Raw genomic sequence first — 20,896 nt, forward strand, 5'->3', positions numbered from 1 at the left:
TTCATTTTATATCTTTCTAGTTTTTAAATCAAAATGTCATTCAGTACCAAGTCAAATGCTTTACAGAAGTCTATTACATCATCACTATTATCAGCCAAACCTGCAATCTCACCAAAAAAAGATATCAAGTTAGTTTGACAGGAGCTATTTTCCATAAACCCATGTTGATTGGCATTGATTATATCACCCTCCGTTAATTCTTGATTAATCGGGTCCCGTATCAGCTGCTCTATTACCTTGCCCAGGATCGATGTCAGACTGACAGACCTATAATTAGGGAAGTGGGAGTATTAATATTCATATTAATAAAACCAAGCCCCAGAGCGAGGGCATGTTTACTCTGTATAGTGTGTGGGCTGTGTCTGAGAAGGGATGGGGAATGGCACCTGTACACATCCCCCTTTCTAAAAGCTTGTAGGACACTGTGGAGGTCAGAATATTTTGGAGGATCTGTAAAATTCCAAAGGACCAGGCACAAAAGGCCACGAGCAAATGGTAGGATCCCCAGAAGAGAATCACCTTCCCGCACCACTGCTTTATCCCCAGTCTGGGTAGTAGTCTGCACTCTTTCACACCAGCCAGACACTTAGTATGGTATGTACCTTGACGTCCTGCTCTGCTATCGTCACAATCCCCTCTCTCATGAACAGCCCGTAGTCTTCAAAGAACTTGGCATATTTCTCTGGGTCCTTCTTGCTTTGGTCAATGAAAAACTTGATCAGCCTCTTCTGCAAAACATCCCGGAGTTTCCTGCAGGGAGAATAAGTATTGTTAAAAGCAGTCGATAGGCCAAAATGTTCAATGGTTTTAGGTTAATGTCCCTTTCCCTGTATACAGTCATGGGTTTCCTACACAAGGGTTGGCTCATAAAGAACAAAGGAGAACTACCAAGCCACAGCCTTCCTCCTCTCACCCCATCTTCACATGGGATCTGAAATCGGTTTCCACTCTCATCTCAGGTAGGGGCAGCTCTTGGTGCTAGAGACGGGGTGAGGTAGTATCCCAAACCTACTGCTGGAGCCTGGCTCCAACTGACCTAGAAGACTCCACCATTCTGCACTGCACAAGAGGTTTAGTGTACTCTCCCAATAGGCAACTCACCCCACACCTGCCAAAATCAAATGCAGTGAGGAGGTGGCTATAATGTAGTCATTTTTGGGGGGTGGGGTGTTCTTAACTAATTAAGAACATATACAATGATGGAGGCTTCTTATCTTCCAATTAAGGAGAATTATTCTGATTACTGTAAAAAAGCACCTATTCTAAATCTCAAAGCACTTCAACAACAGTAGAATACATGATGCAGCTGCAACACCAAAGGCAACAACCCCACCTCAGGCAATAGAATACAAAATAACACCCTGACCTCTCTCTGGCAACACTCAGCCATGACAGGAGCCTTGGTCTGTTGTCCTTTTGGACACATTGTAAAGAGGAGTGAATTCCAAATTCAAGGGCACTCTTAGAGAAGGCCGGCCTTACAGTGCTTGGCTCTGTTGACCCTCAGGGCATGGTGTAAAAGCCGATCTATTTGGTCAGACCTTTGAAAAAGGGGTAACTGTAGGCGTGTTATGTATGTAGCTTAACATTGCAGCACGTCTGAAAAGAGGCCCAGAACACTGTCCAGTATTAGGAGGATGTTATGAAGGACATATTTCAAAAATGTATGCACAATAGATGGTGTTACTTTAGCGTGGGCCCAGCCTCCCTGTGTCTGCAGCTGACTTCTTGATGTGTTTTAGAACCTTTTACTTTCCAATCAGTGGACCTGTTGGGAAAGTCAGAGGGCCCTAGATACTAAATTCATTCTCCCAATTTCCAGCCAAGCCTGCTGTAAGTCAGTCTGTACCGTGGATGATACAGGACCCAAGAGGGAACCCGGCAGGTATTCAGAACATCCAGCAGATTGTGACACAGAACATTGCCCCAGCAACCATGAAATGTGACTGTTGAAAAAGTCTGCTCTGGAGCTGCTCTTAACCACCCTCCCTTGTTCAAAGTGAATGAACTCACTAAAGGAAAGGAGTGGTTACTCACCTCATACAGTAACTGGAATTCTTTGAGATGTGTGTCCCAGTGAGAGCTCCATTTCCAGTGCACGTGTGTCTCTGCACCCTTGATCTGAGATTTTTGGTAGCAGTGCTTGTTTGGCCCACGCATGTGCCCCCTCGCAATCCTGCGCTGAGGATATATAGGTCTGTGCAGGCGAATCACCTGCAGTTTCTTCTCTATCACAATGTCCCACAAGGTAAAACTCCAGAGCAGAGGGGAAGGAGGGCAAGTAGTGGAGCACTCACCGGGAAACATGTCTGGAAGAACTCCAGTTACTGCACAAGGTGAGCGACCCGTCCTCCTCCTCCTCCTCCTCCGAGTAGTGCTCCTATGGGTGTTCCACTTCAGATGACTCCAAACCAGTATCCCCACAAGGAGGGGGGAGTGTCAGAACAACATCCAATATCAAAGACAAAACTGCACTGCCAACTGCAGCATCTGATCTAGAGGCGAGAATTAATAGCTGGAGAAAGTACGTACGGAGGTCCAGGTTGCAGCTCTGCAGATTTCAGTGACTGGACCGTCTTTGAGTAATGCGACAGATGTAGAGTGTGACGTTGCAGAATGAGCCAACGCTCTAGAACAGTGGGTCTCAACCGGGGTACATATGTCCCTGGGTGTACGTAGAGGTCTTGCACGGGTACTCAACTGATCTAGATCAGAGTTTCTCAACCTGAGGGTCGTGACCCCCGGGGAGGTGTCACAGGATGGGTTTTCAGGTGTTGCAAGTGCGGGGTCGGCATTAGGGGTGGCAAGCAGGGCAATTGCCCAGGAACCCACGCCACAGGGGCCCCACCAAAGCTAAGTTACATGCTTCAGCTCTGGGCAATGGGGCTCGGGCTTCAGACAATGCTAACATGTGAAAAACAGGCTCAAGTATCACACTGAAATGTAAGTATAATATTTATATTCCAATCGATTTATTTTATAATTATGTGGCAAAAATAAGAAAGTAAGCACTTTTTCAGTAATAGTGTGCTGTAACACTTCTGTATTTTTATGTCTGATTTTGTAAGCAAGTAGTTTTTCAGGGAGGTGAAACTTGGTATATGCAAAACAAATCAGACTCCTGAAAGGGGTACAGTAGGCTGGGAAGGTTGAGAACCACTGCTCTAGAAAGAGGTTGAATGTCAGCAGACACATAATTTGAAATAAAACACCTCAAGATCCATTCTGAGAATCTCTGGGTGGAGACTATGGATCCCTTGCATCTTGTCACAATTGAAACAAACAATCTAGGAGACTTTCAAAAAGGTTTCATTCTGTCCAGACAGAAGGGTAACACCTTTCTGACATCTAAAGTATCGAAGGCAGAATCCTGCTTAGTCCGAGGTGGTTTCAGGAGAAAACCTGGAAGGTGAATAGTCTCGTCTATATAAAATTCAAAGGACATATTGGGTAAAAACTTGGGATGTGGTTACAACGATACCTTGTCCTTAAAAACACTGTGAAAGAAGGATCTGCCATTAAAGCCCCCCATTTTCCAACTCTCTAGGCAAAAGTGATGGCTACCAAGAAAGCTGTTTTCATTGATAGGTGAACCAATGAACATGTAGCTAGTGACTCAAAGTGGTCCTTCGTAAGAACAAAGATCAAGTTCCATACAGGAGCAGGTTCTCTAATCTGTGGAAATAGGTTCATTAAGCCTCTGAGAAACCTTGAGATCGTGGGATGAGAAAAACAAACAAACAATCAAAGAAAAAACCTTTTATCAAGGAGTGAAAGGCTGTAACAGCCGCAAGTGAACCTTGACCAAGCTCATATCAAGACGAGATCTTTTGAACTCAAACAGGTAGTTAAGGACAGAGGATAGAGAAGAGTGATCTGGAGAAACTTGTTGAAGGATACACCAGTGATGAAATCTCTTCTGTTTCTGAAGGTAAATGTCCTTTTGCTGTTTAATAATATCCGTTGTACTTCTGCTGAACAGGGGGTCTCTATCACCAAAAGTCATTTAGGAGCCATGCCTGAAGTTGCAGAACTTGCAGATCGAATGAGGTAAGGATACCAGACTTGTCTCAGCCAGATCAGTGCAATTACAATGTATCTAGCCTTGTCTTGCTTGATCTTGTTCAGTACTTTCAAAAGTAACGGTGGTGGTGGACACGCACGAAGAAGACCTCTTGTCCATGAGATGAGGAAGGCATCCCCCAGTGATTAAGGGTCTAGTCCCACTCGAGCAAAATTTCGTGTGTTGGTGGTGGTTGCAAAGAGGCCCACTTCTGCGAACCCTCAGGTTAGAAATATACTGTTGAAGACTTGCATGTCCAACTCCCATTAGTAATTCCAAGGAAAATGCCTGCTCAGGTGATCTGCCATAGTGTTCTGCATCCTCGGAAGGTAAGAAGCTGAGATGATTATCTGGTTGACTATGCACCAATTCCAGAGTTTTAGTGCTTCAGCACAAAGTGAGAAAGAATGCATCCCATCCTGAGACTGATGTAGATCATGCAGGCCATGTCGTCTGTCATGATCTTGATGGACTGGGCCTTGACCAGAGGAAGGAAATGAATGCAAGAATGTCTGACTGCCTTCAACCGTAGATGGTTGATGTGGAGAAGCTACTTTTGGACAACCATTTGCCTTGGATTGTGTGTGACGCCAGATGTGCATCCCCCATCCCAAGAGGGATGTGTCTCATGATATGACAATGGTAGGAGGATCTTGACTAAATGAGACTTCTGCACAGACCTTCGAAGGTCTCTTGTATCAGCTGAGTGTCTGTAGAACCAAGCAAGGGACAGACATATACTTTCTGGGCATATAGACTGTCTTGAGCCATCCCTGGAGGCACCGAAGATGTAAACTGGCATCTTGAGTTACGAAAATGCAAGATGCCATGTTCCCTAATAGTTGGAGAGAACTTCTTGCTGAGGTTTGAGGACTGAGCTGAATCCTTGAGAAGCTGGGGCAAGATGGCAAGGGATGGATCACTTGAAATTGTTCTGTTTTATTCATTCTCTCTGAAGCATCTGACACTGGTCGCTGTTAGAAGATAGGATACTGGGCTCAGATGAACCACTGGTCTGATCCAGTATGGCTGGTTTTATGTGATTCTTTAGGGCAACAAATCTGTTCATATGTAGGTAAACCCTGGCTGTCACCACATCCAGAGAAGCTCCTACGAAATCTATCCGATGTGCTGGTGTAAAAGCAAATTTCTCAAGATTGAGCCAGAGGCCTAAACTGTGGAATACCAGCCTTGTTGTTTGTACTGCTGACCATACCTCTTGATAAGATCAGTCCTCTGAGCAACCAATCATTGAGATAAGGGAGGATGATTATCCCCAGATAACGTAGGTAGTAGGGATATAAATATCGGTTAAAAAAGTTAACTGGTTAAACGATTAAATTGTTTTGTTTAACCGGTTAACTGAGGTAGCTGGGGGGCCTTGGCACTGTGAGGGTTGGGGCCAATCCAGCTGGGGCTGGGGTCCAGCCACCTGGCTCAACACAGCATGGCCAGGGCAGGTGTCCAGCTGGCTGGCTGGTGCAGCCAGGGCTGGGCTCCCGCCAGCCGGCTGGGGGCCTGCTCCGGCCCGAACTGGGTCCCACTGGTTCAGCTGGTGTGGCATGGCATTGCCAACATGGCAGGGCTGGGGCTCCTCCAGCCCAGTTGGGGCTGGGGTCCCTCCCACCAGCCTGACGCGAGGCTGCTGGGGTTAACGGTTAACTTTGGTTTAACCAGTAAGCCTAATGCTTACCGGTTAACCAGTTAACCTTTTACATCCCTAGTAGGTAGGTGGGTATGACTCCCATGATCTTTGAGAATACCTTTGGGGCAGAGGAGAGGCCAAAAGGGAGCAAGAGGTGCTGGTAGTGGTCGAGGTTGACTATGAAGCAAAGAAACCTCTTGTGAGAGTGGTGAATCACAACATAAAAATAAGCATCTTGAAGGTCGAGAGTTGCAAACCAATCCCTGCAATTTAGGGGGAATTATAGCTGCAAGGGTCACCACCCTGATTTTCTGCTGTTCACATCACTGTTCAGATGTCTGAGATCTACTATTGGTCTCCATCCTCTGTTCTTTTGGGGAACCAGAAAGTACTTGGTATAAAACCCCTTTTCCCTGTGCTGAACGGGGACAGGATCTATAGCTCCTAAGCATAGAAGAGAGGCCACCTCCTGTCTCAGCAACTGAATGTGAGATAAGTCCCTGAAAAGGGACAAGGAAGTGCGGTAGGTGGGAGGGAGGGATAGAAGTGAAACGGATGGAGTAATCAGAGGTTATGGTCTCCAAAATGCATTTGTTGGTGTTATGCTGTTCTGCGTAGGCTGAAATTGGGAGATGCAGTATCCAAAAATGGGGGGATGCGGACAAAATGCTGCAGCAATAAATCCATATGCAGTGGGTGGTTCACACTCTCGACCAAGCCATCACAACTGGCACTGGGACAATGCAAGTGGCTGGGATGAAGTAGCTGTGGCCTCTTGGTCACTGGTTCAGGTGGCTGACAGAACCTAGAAAAATGAGCTGGGGGAGACCTCTGCACTCTCTGAGATCTGCTTAAATTATTATTTGCATGGGTATAGATCCCGAGGGATCTAAGTGTGTCCCTCGAGTCCTTCCAAGTGGGAAGGGACAAGGGAGTTGTCCTTAGACTCAGAAAACAACTTGTGACTGATGAAAGGAAGGTCTTCTACAGTAGGTTTGTAACTCCCTAGGGAAGCCAGATTGCTGGACCCAGATGCTCACTGTATATTGATAGTGGTCGAAATAGAGTGGGCTGCAGTATAGGCTGTGTCTAACGTGGCCTGTAATAGCATCTTTGCCAAGAGCTGGCCTCCATTTATGATGGCCTTAAATTATTGATGGTGAAATATTAAACAAGTGTATTAAATTTATTGTAAAGCAGGTAGTCACGGTTTGACATAAGCACCTGGTGATTCACTATCCTGAATTACAATGTTACAAAATCTACTCTGTGACTGAAAAGATCAAGATACTTCTGCTTCTTGCCTCAGTTTTGTGCTGCCTCCCACGTTCATTAACTGCATCTACATCCAAGGAATTGAGTGTTGGATGTGAAAATAAAAATTCTGAACCCTTACATGGGAAGTTGTATTGTTTGTTGGCCTATTTGCATGTAGGAGGTATCAGGGCAGGAGTCTGACAGATCATCTTGGCTGGCTGTATTGGGAATGCCACACATATCACAGATGAGGTATGTAAAAGGTCCAAGAGTTTATTATAGGAGTACTGGACTTCCATAAGATGAATTTGAACTATATCTGTGACATGCTTCATCAGCTTCTGGAACTGTCAAAAGTCATCCACCCTGGAAGGCGGTAGAGGCATTACAGCCTCATCCGGCAATGATGAGGACATATCTGTGTGAGGTGTCACCTTGTCAGCCTTGCCTCCTGTTCTTCAAAGGTCTCCTCTACAGCTCCAGGTGTCCTCTCACAGGGGAGGGAAAGGGCAACCTCCTAGGAGGTTGGACCAACTCTACAGGATGGTGCTGGTCCCACAGCCACGATATGGACAACAGGATGGGTTGAATGGAGATTGCACAAGTCTCCATGGCCTGGCGTAGCATCGGCTCTGAGATGGGTGATGAGGTGTAGGTTGGTCCCAGTTTTGTCCAAGTCTTCTGACCAGGAAGGTGGGTCTTGGAGGAGGGAATAATGATTCATCAGATGGTTTAGAACCTTCTGACGGAGGGAAAGAGGATTCCAGTTCCAACGGCAGTACCAATGAGGCTGCTGGAGGGAAGTCATTGCCTGAAGATGGAATGAGAGACAGACTCCTCCTGAAGACTGGCTCCGCTCGTGGAGTTATAACCCTTCTGAAAAGGGAGGCACTGGGTATGGGGCAGCGAAGATGTCCGCAAGAGGCGCCTAGGTCTTGGCTCTTCCCAGAACTAAAGGGATCCAGTCCACCAGAGCTGCAGCAGAGACAGTCAGTGCCACAGCCACTGAGAACAAAGACTGCACATGGGTAACTGATGCTCTCGATGATCGGTCTTCGTCAGTGCTGGTGGATTCTGGGGTTTCTGTTTGGAGGTAGTGCCACCAGACTTGTGTGGACTTTCTTGTCATGCTTCTGAGACGTGGGACATCCTAGGTTCTCTTCAGCTAAGCTTATAGACTTGTTTGGTTTAAGCAAGGCTGAATCCAACTTCTTCAAAATGGATATGAAGGAAGTCTTAGCCTCATACTTATGAGCATACTCTCTGCTCTCCTAACAAGATTCCGCCAAGGGATCTGTGGGGGTTGACTCCTTCGCTCCCAGGTTGGACCTCATGGCAGGAGATGCACTCCTTGTTGAATCAGGCCAGTGTACAATGGAGGGAGGGACGTCCTCTGGCCAGGGTCCGATTGCGGCGTCATGCCCTTTTCCATTAGGTGCATCCGAAGGCGAAGTTCCCACCCTTCCTGAGTATGGCTGGAGAACGAGAAGCAGATACTACAACTTGCTGCAATGTGGGCTTCCTTGAGAGAGTGCAAGCAGCACCGGTGGTCATCGCTGACCAAGAGGGATTGCAGGAAGAAAGCACAAATTCTGAAGCCTGGAGTACTGGGCATAGTCCAGTACCGAATCAGGGAACAGAACAAGGGGTGAAAGAGGAGTGGCTCTCCAGGCCAGGAAGACTAACTACAAAACTCTATAACTATCAGATAAAAACCTGAAAACACTAGAATGATAAAAACTATTTACAGATAGCCAAAACTGTGGACACTGGAAGTTCTGACACAGACAATGAGACAGTGAGAAGGAACCGAAGAGGTGGTCAGTTTGCACTGTCCTTTAACTGCTCAGTCAGGGGCATGAGGTGAGCCAGGGTGCATGGGCGGATCAACAGACACTGCTTGCAAAATTCTCCATCTCTGGGCACATGCATACCCCATAGTGGAATACACATGGGGACCACTCGAAAAACTGGAGCGCTTCACGATGTATGTCCCTGTGGGTGCTCCATTACCTGCCTTCCTTCCACTCTGCCTCAGTTTTCCCTTGTGGGACTTTGTGGGAGAGAAGGAACTGAGGGTGGTTTGTCTGCACAGCCCTATATGTCCTCGGTGCAGGGCATGAGGAGGAGCAGGGTGCGTGCATGGGCTGAACAGGCACTGCTACCAAAAATCTGGGCTCAAAGGCGCAGGCGCACCAGAAGCGGAGCCCTCACAGGGACACAACTCAAAGAAGAAGCTGGATGGTGCACAGCAAGTTAACACTCTGTCTACCATGTCTGGTTGAGAAACACCTCATGGATGAGAGAGTTTGGAGCTTCTCAGGCTACATAGGATCAGATTACACACAGAAACTCTTGTTAATGGGAACTGCACAGCTCACCTGCCAGGTCTTGATCTCAGTTGACATCCTATAGCTTTATCACCACCCACCCATAGACGGGTTAGCACTCATGCACTCACCAAAATCCCCTCCCCTGGGAACCAGCCCCTCTGTCTGCTCACCTGATGAGGGTGCTCTCCTGCAGCAGCTCCCGGCTGAGGTTTAGAGGAATGTCCTCACTATCGACAACACCTAGAACAAACAGTGGCAATGAAGTGACTCAAGACTAGGATACAACTGGACTCCGAGGACTCAGCCTTTTGCTAACTCCTCCCTCCCCACAAATCTCCGGCAGATGTCTCATGTCACTGTCCTGGCTGCCTTCCGAAATCTGCCTCCACTGCCCTAAGTGACACTCAAGGAAGGTGCTGCTGCAGCCTGTTGCACTCTCCTGCTTGCTCCCTGACCAGCCTACCTCTGAGGAAACGCAGCCATTTTGGCAGAATGTCAGCAGCTTTGGTTTGGATGAGGATTTTGCGGCTGTATAGGGCAACACTGGAGCCCAGCTCCCTGCTGACATCAAACATGGATGGTTTCTGTGGAAGCAAGAGGGGAAGAGGTTACACCATCCAAACCCAGGATGCTTGTACAAAAGCCCCACACTCTGCTGATGTTCACTATGGGTTTCACAGGTCTGAGATGATCAGAGCAAATCACGTTTTTATCCTCCCCACCAGAACGGAACTACAGGAGCGTGTGAATCTTGCTCTGTGAGGGTTTCTCCCACCTGAGCCAGATTCTGCTCCTGACAAATAGACACAGTTCAATGCACCCCATTTATCCTGTGGCACACTACTCCCATTGGAGAGATACTTCCATCTCTTTTAGGTACTGGGCATTCCCTTTTGGCTACTCCAAAAGAATTCTGCAGTGCTGGGCACACAAGGCTGAAGCTATTCAAGTCGGAAAGGACGTCTATTCTGTGATGATCTCACCCATCTGATCCTTCCCTTCACTGAGGATTTCCCACACCTCCAAGAGAATGCCAGAGTCTCACCATCTCAGGCACATAAAAGATACTGCGGATATTGAGAGGGGCATCTGTCTTGTAGTGCAGGGTGTAGCGAGGCTTGTCATAAGCCTGGGCTATGAAACGGTAGAACTCCTCATGCTGCCATTCACCAATCTCCTTGGAGTCCATCATCCAGAGTGCCTGTGGGGAAGGAGGGAGGCTTAAAATCCCCACCCATCTGGTAACACTCACACACACCCCCACCCCACAGCCACATGCTAAGACTCATTTGCTTTTAATTCTGCTCTCCTAGCACATCCCATTGTCAACAGCTTCCTTTGTGCTGGACAGGGCCCAGAGATAGGCATCACTATTACTAATTCTGGTCTGGTCTTTCAAAGCAATAGAACTGATCAATGAAATTGTTTTTAATTGCTCACTTTATTAATATAACTTCATAAGTAAAGTATTATGAATGAAACTACATTCATTCATAAAACCAGGTACCCCAATAACTGGCTAATTGAGTTTCACTTTCAATCCAATTGCTGCTTAAATCACTGAAACTTGCACTGCTTCAACATTGTAACTTCTGTTCACTGTTTGCCATTCCTTACACTTGTCCATGGTGTAACCCAAACTCCATTTTAACTTGTCCCAAACTCCATTTTAAAATGCTCACTTCATTTTTGCAAAACCCTGCTGTAATCTGATTAGTGTAGTTTAGATGTGTGAATGAGGTATATATGGATGATGGACTCAACCTCCAGCCCCAGCCTCTCCCGATGAAATAAAGTGTAAACACCAAGGGCTAAAGATGCAGACAACTGCCCTGACAAAGCAAAAAGAGTCCACCCTCAAAAGAAGAGAACAAAAGTACAATTGAAGAAACATCAAAGCCAGGTCCTAGGCTGAAAGTCATGTCTGCAATTGACGGGTGATCAATCACACCAAACTCAGAGGCAGCGTGACACAGCAAGACCTGTAGACTCTGGATTCAAACTAAAGCCTACAAAAAGGATGGGTGAGATGGAAGACTTTGAAGGGTAACATTCTGCTGCCAACATGGAAGGGCATTGGTGCATGCCCTGCATGCCCAACAGAGACCCAGTTCTTCCTTGTGCCTGGCTTTCCTGGCCAGTTAGCTGCCCCAAGCCACAAACCCAAGCTACAGTCAGGACTGGTAACTATCTAGTAGCTGCAGAACATTTGGGGTGTGCGTGTGCGTGTGCATACATAGGTATTAGATATTAGTTATTGGTCTTAAATCAAATTGTGTTATTATAATAAACATGACATCTTGTCTTGTCCCCTGAAACAATACTGTGCAGTTTTATCTGTATAACAAGCCGACAAACCCTGCGCAGCCTAGGGATTCCCTCCTTACAAAGACTGGCTCTCTCCCTGCAGCCCCCTCTCCTCCCCCCTCTCCTCCTAAGGATTCCCCAGTGATTGCACAGGGAGGCCTGTATCCAGAAAGTGTCTTGACAAAGTACGTTGGGCTGGTTTTATTCCTGAAGTTCTGATGTCATCTCCCTCTCAGAAGAATCACTGTGTTGACACAGCACCTTACCTCCTCAAAGAGCTTTACGAACATCATGATTCTTGGTCTTACTATAGCACCACACTTGTGATCAGTAAAGATGTGAGGGATCCTGCCCATATAATTTGTGTTTGGAACCAATGTAGAGGTCTCAGGTTTGCTGCTGGGCTAGATTTACTTTCTTACATAGATTGTTTGCCCTTGGTGTCATCTCCAAGTGCCGATCAGTAGCAGACGCAGAGGTCCCCAAGTCATACCCCCTGCCTTCCAATAGCAAGCCCAATAGGCCCACTACTCTTGCAGCTCAGGCAATATGCTGAGTACGCTTCCTTTTTTAGAACGGTCATTCCCAAGCAGCCCCTTGATATGACCAGAAGTTACAATGGTGTCGTAGGGTTTCCAGGATCCAAGGTGTAACTGGGATTCACTGGGGAGTTCAGATGCTTTACAACACCTCTTGCTAGGACCAGAGTTCTATGCTGCTCCCCAGAGTTCTGACCACTGTCCATTAAAGAGCCAGCAGGTCCTTCACTTGTGCCCAAACAGCATATCAGACTTAAGGCTAAGATTTTTTCATGGTTATTTTTAGTAAAAGTCACAAACAGGTCACGGGCAATAAACAAAAATGCACAGAGCCCATGACTTGTCCATTACTTTAATAAAAATAACCAGGGGTAGGGCTCGGTAGGGGGGAAGAACAGAGTCCCGGGGCGGGAGGGAGGGGGAGAGAAGAAAGAGAGAGACTGACAGGCCATGCCTCCTGACCCCAGTGGCCACAGCAGGGGGGTCACAACCACGGGAGGGAGGGGGGGAACGGAACGACACACAGCCCTTGCTCCAGAGCTTGCCCAGCTGTAGGACAGGAGCGCGTGGCCCGACTGATGCCCCCCACCAAACCCTGGCCACAGTGGGGAGCGGGGCATATGACCCTGGGAAGCCACAAGGGGGGTGCATGGCCCAAGCTGCAGCCTGCAGCGAGAGCTGCAGGACTGGGGTGCACGGTCCCGGCTGCAGCCCCGCCAAGTCCAGGACGCCACAGGGCTGGGGCACGTGGCCCCGGCTGCAGCCCTGCCAAGCCCAGGACTCCATTGGGGTCAGGCGCCTGGCCCCGGCTGCAGCCCCCAGCCCAGCTGCAGCCCCCGCAGAAAGGGTCCTGATTCCAGCCAGCTCCACTTGCAGGGCAGGGGCACACAGTCCCACCTCCTCCCCCTGAAGCCCGAGAAGTCACGGAGGTCCGGAAAAGTCACGGAATCCATGACTGCTGTGACCTCCGTGACCAAATCGTAGCCCTAATCATATTTAAATGTGAAGAGGCTCCAGTGTTGTGTTGGCTAAATGGCAATAATTTCTAGGGGGAAATCAGTTTGTGCAATATGGGTCCCATCTCCAGGTTTCTGTTTACAGGGAATCAGTCTTGTCGTGTGTAGAAATGGAAGAATGAAATCCAGGATCAGGACTTTGGGCAGGAGGAGGCCACCTGCTTATTAAGAAGACAGCTGCTGCCATTCCCCTCAAGAGAACAGACTTTCTAACTGGTGAGAAAGAGAAAGTAATACTAAGTCTATACAAAAGATCTCTGTCTCCCCACCTTACTACTACTCGTCCCCAATGACTTAGGTCTGTTAGCTGTCGGGGTAAGCAGTGGTTTAGAGTTATTTTTGGTTTTGTGGTTTATGGCACAGGTCTTGGACAAGAGCCTTTTTTCATTATTGTAGGAATCTAAATATGTAATAGGGATAGGGTTTATTAGTCTTTAAATATTCACATTAAAACATCTACGTACAATCTGGAATGACCTTTATTTCCACACCCACATTCTAGGAAGAGATCCCTGCCCTAGACCTGCTCTTGTCAGATAATAAAGATGAGGCACAGTCAGAGCTTAAGGCATCAGTGGATGAGATGCTGGAAAAATTTATTCATAGACTTTATTTTAAAGGCAGAAGGGAACATTATGATAATTGAATCTATGTGTATCTCATGTGTAACCCGGGTCAGAGAATGTCACCCGGAGATTCCTGCATCCAGCTGAACAATTTGTGATTGAACTGGGAGTTTATCTTTTGATAACTGATAAAATTATATGGCAATCAATCACTAAGACCAGAAGACATTCATCCAAGAGTTCTGAAGGAGCTTAAGGAAGTGGCTGAGTAGCTAACAAAAATATCCTCTCATTAAAATCAGTTACTATGCAAAAAGGACAAGAGGATAGCAAGTGTTGTAGTAAACGGTACTGGGGTGAGTTGGGCAATTAAAGAGCGTGATCCTCCTGTTACAGATAATCTGGCTGAAACAATAATTAAAAACAGAATTATTAAACTCCTAAGTAACCAGGGTATGATCTGGGAAAATAGGCATGGCTTCTGAAAACGAAAATTTTACTTTGCTAATCTACGAAAATTCTTTGAGCATGTCAACAAAATAGTGCATAACAGAGGAAAAGTCAAAGGGTTCAAAGGGTACAAACATGGAGCATCAGAACAGAAGGCAGACTTGATGTTTGTAAAGACAAGCCCGGATTTATCTCCTTTCTTTTTGAGTCTTCTTTCATATGGAAATAGCAACACTTCCAAGTTAACAGAAAATGTTTGAAATCCATTCCAGGGCCTCAAGAGATGCAGAGTGCACCTTTGCTATATCCCCTGGAAATGAAAAGATGGGGTACTTGTTCATAATGTTTTCAATAGTTTGGAAGTCTCCACATTTGCACTGTGGCAAATTTGTGATTCTCCATTTGTCCATCAGGTGCTCATATCTTCCATATAATGTCCTAATATGGTTGATGGACGTCCATTGTCTTTGATGGAGCAAGAAGCCAGGCAGTTCGACGGTGGGATCATCTTGCGTGCTTGCTGTTTACATCAGAGCTTTCCCACTGCATCCGCCAGGTGTCTTCTGGGTTGAAGCTGGATGACAGAAGAGCTTCACCAATGCCCAGAACACCCAGTGGGACTTAAGGCAGGCATGAGGCTGATTAACATGGTTGTCATGGAGCAGGCGCTCAGGTTAGCGAGGGTCTTCTTGTACTCATGCAATGTAGCCATCTTTCTCTGGATTGCTGGAGGAAGGATGCTTGATAGGACTGGAAGCCAAGGCTGCGGAGCATGTAGCTGCATGTCGATGAGGTCCATGTGTGAACTTCTTCCTAAAACAAGTACACAGTACTCGGCCATGAAATAATCTACATCCAAGATTGCCATTTGTAGCATTGGAGCAATGACAATCCCAGCTAGAATCTGCTATCTTTTGGATGATATTGATGTGATTCTTTGTTTTATGGTTCACCTTCTTCAGATGTTGTTGACAGGTAAGGCTATGATCAAGAGTAATTCTCAGGTCACGGAGGTTAGGCTCGTGGGCAAGTTCCTTGCCACAGAGGTTTACGTTCAGCATCCTCTCAGCTTCAGAATCGCTCAGAAGGAAAGCTGATGACACTCTCTTTGATAGACTGGGTTTGAGCCACCAGTATCAAAAGTACAGTAGTTTTCCATCCACTTCAGAGCAGCGTTACGGATGTATTCTGCTTCCTTGGGAGTTGCAGCCTGTGTCATTAGTGCCAGGTCGTCAGCTTAAATGAACTTGCAGCATATCATTTGGGGCACATCACTCATGTATAAGTTAAAAAGGGATGATGCCTGTGTTCCCTGTAAGCTGCGTACTTGGGCAGCAGCCCAGGAGAGATTCAAATGCTGCGCAGTTAATTAGCAGAGCGTGCACAGCTGGCAGCATGTGTTCAGGTGCCTCTCCCCTCACGTTGCTCCGTCCTCCAGCTGCTCCCCTCCCGGGACCCTCCACATACATCGGTGGAACACATCGGTCTTGAACAACCTGTCATTACAAGTGTACCTGTTCCATGCTGGAATTTGAGATGGGCAGACTGGCTAGGTTTCTCCACTGCTGTCAAAAAACCCCATCAGTAGCATACCACCAATGCCCGAAAACTTTGACTACTTCATGAAGCTTATTATTAAAGGCACACAAAAGAATATCCCGTTTGGTTACAGGAGCTTTTTTATGTCGTGCTGGAGCCCAGAGAGCAAAACACTCCTAAGGGCAAACAAAGCTACTGGCGACCCAGACTTAGCCACTGCTCTCCTGCAATCATTGGACTGCACAAGATTACAACTACGGATAGATACAGGGGAGGCCACAGATTTCATGCATTCAAGCCATAAAGCACGGGCCCTTCTCCGGACCCTCGATGATGTGATGCCATCACACACAAACACTGCAAGTCATTGCTAACAGCATCATCAGGCTCCTGTTAAGAAATCCAGACAACTGTCAGAGGGTTGGTGAAAACAGTTCTTAATTAATCCTGTGCACTAAGTGCCCCTCCATCAAGTCTCTGTCAAACCTTCACAAGAACCAAGATCGAAGCTCTCCTCTCTGCTTCCAGAGCAGGAAAAGCAGCTGGCATTGGCGGCATCCTTCCAGATTTCTTTAACTATCTTGGGCCAAGAGGGCGCGATTGAATGGCAGCCCTATTGATGGAAGTCATCACCACCAGCAAACTCCCAACAACTCGGAGACCATCAGAAGTCATTGCCATTTTATCACCTGGAAAGCTGCCCGACGACCTCCACAGCTACTGCCCTATCTCTCCTCTGTACAAGATACAAATTACTGGAGTGGGCGATCCTGGCGAGGCTGACCCTCCATCCTGGAGACCACAATCCCCCAGAATAGGCATTTTTCAGCACAGGGAAAAGCTGCTGTGACCAAGTGCTTGCACTGTCTACACATACTCAAGCCAGCTTCCAGCAGAAGCTTAAAACAGCTGCAGCTTTTATCGACTTGTCATCAGCCTATGACCCTGTCAGGCACAAGGGCCTACGGCTGAAGCTATCCAACCAGCTTCACCGCAACCAGACATTTCAACTCACTAGGTCAATGGTTTCGGAGAGAATGTTCATCTTGAATAACTCCTAATCTCAGAAAGGCTCTGTGATCCCCTGCCCTGGACAATCGCCACCACCCCATCCTTTCACAGTTCTTTGTCCTTTTTGGACCCATTCACTCATTTCCTGAGCCCACTGCAGGGTTACAAGTTTCCCCCCCGAGTCACTACCCTGTCCATGGCTCTCAATCTAACCTGTAACGTGTTGAGGCGTCTCCCGTTGAGGAAGAGGGGAAAGCTGATGAAGTTGCTGTATTTTGTCACCACCCCTGGAACAGAGAGAAACATTGTCAACAAAAAAACCAGAACACAGGTCTTATCAGTTTCAACCACCATATCGTTGTGACTGAGACGAGCTATGGGAACCTGTCATATCAGCACAGGTTAGCTCCTTTGAAGTGTCCCTGCTCTCCACTGCAGCCTGCTCCTGCCCCCCACCATGTTTTCCCACAGCCCATCAGGTAATCAGAAAAAATTCATGGACTGAAGGAGCTCAGAAAAGAGCAACAAAGAATGTTAGTGGCCTGGAGAGACTGAATGTTTAGCTTAGCAAAGGGATGGTGACTGGAGGTAGTGGCGGTGAGAACAGTCTACAAACATCTGAACTGCGTGATACCTAAGTGGGAGAGGAGTATTTAATGTAGCACTCTGAGGTACAAGTAGGAGTAATAGGACAGAGGGAAGGGAATATTTTGGTTGAATATCAGTGAGAGCCATCAAGCTGTAGAACCCTCTCCCGAGGGAAGGGGTGGATTGGTTAGGGCATATAACTAGACTCAGCAAAATGCCAGAAAAAACCTCTAGCGAATAATCCTGCACTGGCCCCAGGGAGAGGAGAGGACGACGTTAAAGGACTTTTCTCTCTCTTGCTTCTACAGTTACAACTTTGGTATGGCACAGCCAATTCTGTAGTGACCAGCACTTCTCAGCACAGGATCGCAAAACATTATGGGGTGAGGAGAACATAGGGACACCTACAGTTAAAGGGTGGGGGTTCAAGTGTTTCCATGGTTACCCAGCTTTTACCGTGGCTCACAACCTCCTGAATCTTTCCCTTGTCAGGATAGAATTTAAGAGGCTTGGTTTCTGCCCAGAGATAAATGAGTTTCTTTGAAAAGTTTGAGCAAAAATTATTCAGCTATTTGAGATCCAGAGAGGGAAGGGGACACTTTCCCATTAGATATGGTATCCTTGCTTTAACCCCCACCCCTCCCCAAGCTCTAGCACTATGCAGTGTGAAGTAGGGAGCTGGAAACTGGCAGGAATATGGTTCCTAGGGAGGAAAGGTGACTTTTAGGATCCCAGGAAAAACTGGTTTACATTTGGCCATGTTAGAACCATTTTAAAATGAAATTCACATATGTGCATGTGTGGTAAAACATTTTAAACAATACACCATCCACTGTGCTCACAAAACAGACAGGTGTCTGTGGAAATAGCAGCAGATCATGTAATTAGACACTGCATTGCAATGCCTATGCGGAAGTGGGCAAACTTAAGGTTAGCAGCCTGCCATAACCTTCTCATTTGCTAACTACATTTTGAAATCTCAATGTTTCTTTTAACAGTTTTTCCCCTACCCTGTGAAATATAAGGAATTAAGCCTCGGTTAAAAGACTAGGGGGTCTAAGCTCCCAGACATGTCTATAGAAAAAGCAGGCATGACAATTCAACCTGATTTTCCCATTTCTTTGGGAGAAGTCAATGAGTTAAACTGGCAGCACCCTGTATATTCCTGGATTAGAACAGAGGTAGAAGGAGATGCAGTAATGGCCTTTGGGGCTGGCAAGCTGCTCCTGGATTATATAAATAGGAGCCACATTCTACTTTGGTGAGCAGCACCTGTGGTGAGCAAAGGACAGATATTCTCTGCACACATCCCATCTGCCCAAGCTCACCCTTAAAATCTCACCATCGTCTGCCCTTCCCAGGCCCCTTCAGCAGAGGATCTCAGAGCACTTTACAAACATTAGCCACCGCATTGTAATAATACCCAAGTAAGAGAGAACTTCTGAGTTTCTAATACTGGCCATGGAGCTTTCCACAGCTCCAGGATAACCTGAGAGGATTAGGGTTTGCCTGGGACTGCTCAAAGGAAGAGAAAGCACGGTGGTAGAAGAGCTACAGAGGGGACAAGCCCACAGTGCCTCATCCCCATCACTGCAACCCTTACACCCATCCACAGGGCTCCAGAAGCCCAGTCGATCTTCACAAGAGCAACAGCATCGATGTGGAGCCCCACAAGGGCAGGAGTGTAAAGTGGGAAGAGCCACGGGGCTCTGGCAATGAAATGTTGACCCTCGGGGGGGGGGGGCACAGGGGGGACAGCATCAACCGACAGGCAACTTACAAGTATAAGCATCAAAGGCTGGAGTGCAGTGCAGTGCAGAAGACTAGGAGTCAGGACACTGGGGTCTAATCTAAGCTCTGCCACCACGTCACCACCTCTCCAGGCCTCTGTGAGATGGGGACAGCACTCCTCAGGGGGAAGGGGCTATAGGAATCCAAAGAATACCATTTCATTTCCGCACCCTGCTCACCTTTGACGCGGTCCTCATTCGCAAACTCTTTGCACTCCTCTTTGAGATGGATAATTATTTTGGTCCCAGGTCTGACACCAGAGGCTTCGGCGATCTCAAACATTCCCGAGCTAGGATTAGAAACACAGCATCACATAGAAACCTTTTCCTTGGGGGATGTTTATTAACAAGGGAGAATGAAAAGGGAACATTTCATTAACCAAGGGGACGATTTTCAAAGCACAAATGACACTACAGCACCCAGCTCCCATTGAAGTCAATGGAAGTCAGGCACTGTGGAGTTTTACATGTGGTCACCCAGATCTACAATATGGTGATGTAGCCTGCAGAGACTCCAGGTCCCAACAGACAATGCTTCATAATACCAGCAGCCTCTACTGACAACAGCATTGCACGCTGGGTGATGTCATCAGCCTGGGCTAAACCTCCATGGAAGCAACTGAAATCTTCTCCATTTTATACAGATACTTGCAGCCCTCCAGGCTCCAGACAAGCAGACTGCATGGCTCTTTGTTGGTCCAGCACATGTGCCCCAGTCTATGATTATTTCCACTAGACTGCAGCAACACCCTCTGATGAAGGGCTTCTGCACTGAGCTACAGGGTCCCCTTTCCTACCAATGGTCATCTCCACTCTTTCTAGTTCCGAGTGACTGCTCCATCTGTCTGAGGGTCAAATGTTCCAGGGAGCAGCACCAATTCAAGGGTAGAAAACACACTTTGTGAAAGGTGCAGGAATGGCAGGTAATCCTTCAGTGATCCTCACAGGTTACAAGCAGGAGGACTATAACATTTAGCACAATAAAGCGGATTATTATCTGGAACACAACAGGATCCGAAGTTTTAACTGTGAAACTGTTTTCAGGGATTTATAAACTTGGCAAATTCTTTCTTCCCACGGGCTTTTAATAGGAGGTGGAGATTTTCACATCTAGGGCTCTGGTCCAAGTCTGCAGTAACTCAAAGCTTCTGCCATCTGATGGACATTCTGTGGCCTGTGTTAAATGAGTGGGTGATCTATATGGAAGTCTAGCTCACAGAAGACATTTGCCCATGTTATAACCCATACCACAACAGGTCTGCTTGTTGGCATTCTCAGCAAAATGACTAGCCCAGAGAGATTGGATTTCCTTCTCACCCCTGCAGTATCCCTTCAAGGCAGGACTGAGGCCCATTGGTGGGGTGGAGAGGGGAAAGCTTCTACGGTCTGTGCCATGCCTGCTCTGTGGGCAGACTGCAGTCAGTCTCTAGGGCTGTCAATCTGGCACACTTAGCAGGACTGAATTCACGTGTGGTTTTCTTGTTTAACAAGCCCATAGCAGCGAGGAGCTGACAGCGTAGGCTGCGGTGAAGGGCACCACACAGCTCTCCTAATGCGCCATCTCTTGCCTTATAGCAGCCTTGGCTATTCAAACCCAAGCTCTGTGCCAGCACAGCCAGGCTGCTGAGTTACATGGGGGGTGGTTTTGTAATGAAGACTTTCACTTGTAACCTAAGCAGGATTTTAACCGAGGTGTCTAGCTGCAAAAGACCAGTGCCCTACCTCATCTTGCGCTTCCCTGCGCAGCTTCCAATCCCCACCCAGGTGGAGCTACAGACAATGTCACAACACT

General features: G+C 47.2%; 1 protein-coding gene across 2 annotated transcripts in view; it reads right to left on the minus strand.

The window, feature by feature from the left end:
• TRAP1 (TNF receptor associated protein 1) overlaps positions 1-20,896 on the minus strand; it is a 75,724-nt gene that overhangs the window by 14,754 nt on the left and 40,074 nt on the right. For both annotated transcript variants that reach the window (XR_012161182.1, XM_073362771.1), the window contains exons 7-12: positions 19,285-19,394; positions 16,940-17,013; positions 10,344-10,499; positions 9,762-9,882; positions 9,469-9,538; positions 603-750 (exon numbers count right to left, since the gene is read on the minus strand). Coding sequence is in view for 1 of the 2 variants with exons in the window: in XM_073362771.1 (XP_073218872.1) it covers positions 603-750; positions 9,469-9,538; positions 9,762-9,882; positions 10,344-10,499; positions 16,940-17,013; positions 19,285-19,394 (679 nt within the window). In the remaining variant the exon portion in view is untranslated. The remainder of the gene's footprint in view (positions 1-602; positions 751-9,468; positions 9,539-9,761; positions 9,883-10,343; positions 10,500-16,939; positions 17,014-19,284; positions 19,395-20,896) is intronic.

The sequence above is a fragment of the Lepidochelys kempii genome, chromosome 10 (assembly GCF_965140265.1).
Source record: "Lepidochelys kempii isolate rLepKem1 chromosome 10, rLepKem1.hap2, whole genome shotgun sequence".
In the NCBI taxonomy this organism is placed as follows: domain Eukaryota; kingdom Metazoa; phylum Chordata; order Testudines; family Cheloniidae; genus Lepidochelys; species Lepidochelys kempii.